Source organism: Mchenga conophoros, linkage group LG2 (genome assembly GCF_057382185.1).
Source record: "Mchenga conophoros isolate Kocher_MC1m ecotype Shallow Benthic linkage group LG2, M_conophoros_male_GT1.1, whole genome shotgun sequence".
NCBI classification, from domain to species: Eukaryota; Metazoa; Chordata; class Actinopteri; order Cichliformes; family Cichlidae; genus Mchenga; species Mchenga conophoros.
The window spans coordinates 1,092,891-1,095,981 of NC_140527.1; the positions used below are offsets into that span (position 1 = coordinate 1,092,891).

The 3,091-nt window shown below is 44.9% G+C and overlaps 1 protein-coding gene across 1 annotated transcript; it reads right to left on the minus strand.

Annotated features, from left to right (window-relative positions):
* Window positions 1-947: 947 nt before the first annotated feature.
* LOC146581417 (paraneoplastic antigen Ma3-like) lies at window positions 948-2,508 on the minus strand. Its single transcript, XM_085282308.1, has one exon. It carries the CDS (start codon window positions 2,496-2,498, stop codon window positions 1,041-1,043), a length of 1,458 nt encoding a protein of 485 aa, XP_085138434.1. The 5' UTR covers window positions 2,499-2,508; the 3' UTR covers window positions 948-1,040.
* Between the last annotated feature and the right edge of the window lie 583 nt (window positions 2,509-3,091).

Consider the following 3,091-nt stretch of genomic DNA (forward strand, 5'->3'; position numbering starts at 1 on the left):
TGCTTCACTTCCTTAGTGCAACCAAAATCCAAGTCATGATGTGAAAAAACTTCAGACATGGCATTTAGTTTTGTTGTGATCCGTTCTCTCCATTCTGCTGGTATTGGTGACTCGCCAAATTTGAAAGTGAGTGGTGTTGACACCATCTCCCGATCTGGGGGGGTTGGTCACACTGTGCTCAGAGACTATGCAGTCATAGGCTCCCAGCTCTGCAATGACACTCAAAGCTGGTATATAGATGTCTTGCTCTGTTCTGTTTGACACAACAACTGGAACCTGAGTATGTGTACCACCTTTAAGAGCGACTAGACAATTACTGACACACAAACCACCCGGCAGGCCTGAACCCGGGTGCTGAATGACAACACATTGACTAGCTGGGCTGAGAAGCTTGGCAGAACCCTCGACCACAACTGTGCAGCCAGCTGGAATTAGCACAGGAGATTTACTAAGGGTCGTCACAACACCAAGATGATCATTCCAATTCTGTTGGTATGTCACTTGGAGAGTTTGCAGAACTGCTCTGTACCCGTAAGAGGTAGGCTGGAATGATGAACAGTTACTAGAAGAGAATTGTTCATAAAGAATTTCAAGTGTATTCATGCCAACAAGTACTGAGGTTGGATAATCAGGTCTCACATCAGGAACAACAAGTGCAAGCGTTTGAACTGGGAAGTCACTCCCAAGAAAGTCTTTTGGAAATGTCATGGCAACCTCAACATACCCAAGGTATGGAACACATTGACCAGCAGCCCCCTCCACATGAAGAAGCTCATTCAATGGGTGGACTGGCTGATCGGAGAGATGCTCATTATAGAATGAAACTGGAATTGTGGTAACCTGGGAACCAGTATCCAGTAGACACGGGCAGTTGCAACCTGCAATGTTGACTTCTGCTGTACATCTGGATCCAACTAATCCTGGTGGTAATCTAGTGTGGATCTTTGTCTGCGGCTTTGCACACTTGGCATGCTTTTTGTTCTCAGCGGGACAAGGTTGGTCCAGCTCAGCTCCTGTTTGCCCCTCAACAGGAACTGGAACTAGTTTAAATCCTCAGAAGCAGAGGACTTTTGCTTCTGCCACTTTTGTTTGCTGTCAAATTGCTTCCGCTTGGCACTTACCAATGCTGAATTGGGTGCATTTTCACATTGTGGCTTAATGTGACCATCTTCTCCACAGCGGAAGCAAAACCCTGGTTTAGGGCTGGAGACGCTAGGTTTTGGATTCTTACCAACCTTCTTAGGCCCATAGAGCTTTGGAGCTGGGCAGGCAGCAACCGGTGGTTTGACATTACACTGCTGTGCTGTCAAAGCTGAAAGCTGCTGTTGTATAGCTGCCATCTGTTGTGAGAGCCGTTTAGTCAGAGTGGTTAGCGCAGCACAGAGGTTAGTTTCTTCTCCAGTATTGGCAAACTGGGCATTAGTGGTGGCTTTCTGTTTTGTCGGTCCCAAATGCTGTTTCATCCTTAATGTCTTTGCTGCCTCTCTGTCCTCTTCAGTTCGAAGGAGTAATAGAAGCTCAGTAAATTTGGGGGGGTTGTGCTTCTTTTGCTTAAGTTGGAGTTCCGATATTAAATTGTTATCCCAACATCCCCTGCAGAATTGATTCAACAGTCGGTTGTCTATGTCTTTCTCTAAAACACCCCCTCTTTTTGCTGCATGCTGTAATACCACCTGCAGACGTTGCAAATAGGCCGAAGGCTTTTCTCCGCTGTCCTGGAAGGTGTCCATGAACTTGGCGTATAACTCATCTCCATCTTGCACAGTGCCATAGGCTGAGTCAAGTTGTTTCATATAGACCTCTGGTGGTGTGTCAAGGCTGAGATGTTTTACCATATTACAGGCAGGAGGCAGTAGACTGTCACGAATCAGTCTGGTGCGCTGCAGATCAGATATAGATGGATCTTTCAGGGCTAATTCGACCCCTGACCGCCATATATCATAATCTGTCTCTTGAATTGGCCTGGGCACTTTACCAGAAAACGCTCTCAGTCGATGGAATGCATGCAGCGAGCTGTCCCCACTCCGAACAACGTGTTCCACAACATAGCGTTGTACTTCAGGAGGGTTGAGATCAGCCGCTGGAATGGAGGCAGAATGCCTCTCTCCGCCGTGCGCTTCAGCACTACTGGCAACAGAAGGGGACTTAGATGGAAGAGGGGCTGGTAGTGAAGAAGGAAAGACTGAATCGGGAGGGTTTGAATCTTCTAGTTCTGGTTTTGCAACCACTGGAGTCTCTGGGTTGAGCTCTGCAAGGGACCGGCGTATCTGGGTCATCCCCTCACTGAGGACTTCTGCATAATCCCTCCCAGATAATTTGGCTATTCTTTTTAAGTCTGCCAAGTAAGTATTTGTCTTGGAACCACTAACTCTTGATGCATAAACTTCAGATAGACTTTCAATATGGAGTTTGTCACCTGAATCTGACATAGATGTGTGCGGTAGCAACTGAGACAACCGCGTTAAAGATAAACCCGAAGCGTACTCAGCGACAAGCATGTCATTAAATTCAGATTCTGGTGAATCTATAGTAACCTTGCGAGCTATGTCACCATACTGTTCAAGGAAAAGTACAACTTCATTAACTGAGTGCTCAGTTACTCCGTCAACTAAAACCGCATTTGGGATCTTAATGGCAAGTGTCTCAAAAACTTCCATTATGGGGAAAAATGAATTGGTGAGTTTGAATATACATTAATTACTAACCAAATCAGCTCCTGGCTGGCTCGCCAAGTAATGTAACACTGATGTAGCGCTAATGAGGTAATACAGGCTAGGGATTGAGTGTGATTTTGTGGTTATTATTAATCAGAAGATTTAGGAATGCTACCGGAGCTGATGGGCAGTAATTAAATACACACAACACAAAATGCTTTTGCAGGTACCATGTATTTAACCGAAAGCAAAGAAAATTAAGAAAAGAAAATGAAAGCTTAAATAATCATTCCTGCTGTAGCTATTTAATTAATAGAAAAACCCAGTGGGGGTGCACAAAAACAACTAAGCAAATTCTTCCGGCTTATACCAAGCAATAAAGATTCTCAAAAAAAAGTTCCCCATAAATAACACATGTTAACATCGAAAACACTGAT